Source organism: Eimeria mitis, genomic scaffold, assembly GCF_000499745.2.
Source record: "Eimeria mitis Houghton genomic scaffold, Emh_scaff360, whole genome shotgun sequence".
NCBI classification, from domain to species: domain Eukaryota; phylum Apicomplexa; class Conoidasida; order Eucoccidiorida; family Eimeriidae; genus Eimeria; species Eimeria mitis.
The window spans coordinates 20,553-22,085 of record NW_013571943.1 but is presented as its reverse complement, the minus strand read 5'-3'; the positions used below and the strand labels follow the sequence as shown (position 1 = coordinate 22,085).

At 51.1% G+C, this 1,533-nt stretch overlaps 1 protein-coding gene across 1 annotated transcript; it reads right to left on the bottom strand.

The window, feature by feature from the left end:
* Positions 1–317: 317 nt before the first annotated feature.
* EMH_0009450 (SAG family member) lies at positions 318–800 on the bottom strand (the record flags this gene model as incomplete). Its single annotated transcript, XM_013498657.1, has 2 exons — positions 318–514; positions 686–800. 2 exons carry the CDS (start codon positions 798–800, stop codon positions 318–320), a joined length of 312 nt encoding a protein of 103 aa, XP_013354111.1.
* Positions 801–1,533: the final 733 nt, after the last annotated feature.

Sequence of the window (1,533 nt, the reverse complement as noted above, 5' to 3'; positions counted from 1 at the left end):
CAGCAGTAGCATTCTTTGAAGGGTTATATATTGCCACGAAGGATACATTGTCCTGATTGGTATAAAAATCATCGCTATCCTTTTTCGGTGGAGGCAAAGCATTGAAGTTGCTGTAGGCATCCTTCCACTTTTCTACTACGGCAGTGCAGTCGGGGGTATTCGCATCGACGACCTGAAACGCGTATGTACCGCTGGCAAATTCTTTTCCAGAATCTACGGGGCTGCTCTTCGTCTTGCTTGCCGCTTCTTCCTGAGGGCACCAAGAGAAAGATGATAGTGTTGATTTAAAGACAGCGTCGTTTGTACGATGGGCACGGCTATAAGAGTGAACGACTTACTGGTATCAAGACATCGCAAACGGGCTGCCAAGCCCAGTCTGCTTCGCCTTCTTCCTCCGGGCTTCCACCTGCGGGCAGCCGCGTAAGTGCATCGCCGGTTTTAGCGACAATGAAGTCGTTGAATCCGGCCTTCTTACGAGCTGCGTTGATCTCGGAGAGACATGCGCCCTCATGATCTGCACCCACAGGGGAAAATTAATAGCATATTTGTTTAGCAGCAACCTTCCGCGGCACTGAAATTTACACTCACCACTGGCACCCTTTCGGGTGTGTGCGGACTGTGAAGGGGGTTTGCAGCCAAGGCAGCGCTTCAAGCCTCTGAAAACGCCCTAAAAGAGCCGGCCTACCAAGTGTGACTGCATATTCTGTTTGTTCTCCCGTTGTCTGAGACGGGTCCCCGCTAGCTTTTGCCAGGAGGAAGAGCGAGGCACTGGCGACTGTGAGCAGACGGAGAGCTGGCATTGTTGCCAAATATATGCTGGAGGCCACGAGTTGGACGCCTAAAAACAAACTGTTGAGTCAATCCAGAGCAAAAGCACTCTTCCAATTGTATACGACAGAAGCATGATTGGCACGTGGGCCTCATTAGATTTCACAGGCTCCGAGGCAGTCGGTGGAGGGGTGTCAGCGAGCCGTGTCTTGTTGGCCGCCGACTAGCGCAATTGGAGTCGGCAGCCGATGTTTCGCTTTGCGGAGTTGTGTGGGTATAACACGATTAATATTTTGCATAGTAACTCTGCAGCTGCTCGGGCATGGCTATTAGCAACAACCTCCTGAGCTGCGGACGGCCGTAAAAGATCTGTCTCCTGTAGTTGGCTGCCGACTAGTTTGGCGCAGGCTTCGGCTTGCAGCCGTGTATACACGCATGCGAGATATTTGACTCGACTATTTCCTCATAAACGGCGTGCTAATTAATGCTATTGGCATTATTGTTACATTGACAATTCAGTGGACAGTGAAGGCCTGGACCACTCGCCAAGCAATGCTTCATTGGACAGCAGGGAAAACCTGGCCGAACGAAAGCCGTCTCATCGTAGCCGATAGAGCAATAGCAGGCTTGCCTTTTAGCAGAGGAACCTCTAAATTTACAACTAAACCAAAAAGCCTTAATAATACAATCAAGTAACTAGAAAGCAGCCGCCCTCCCCTCAGGCTCCAGCCCTCCTGGGCACAATGGTACACGGGCCTCAGGCTG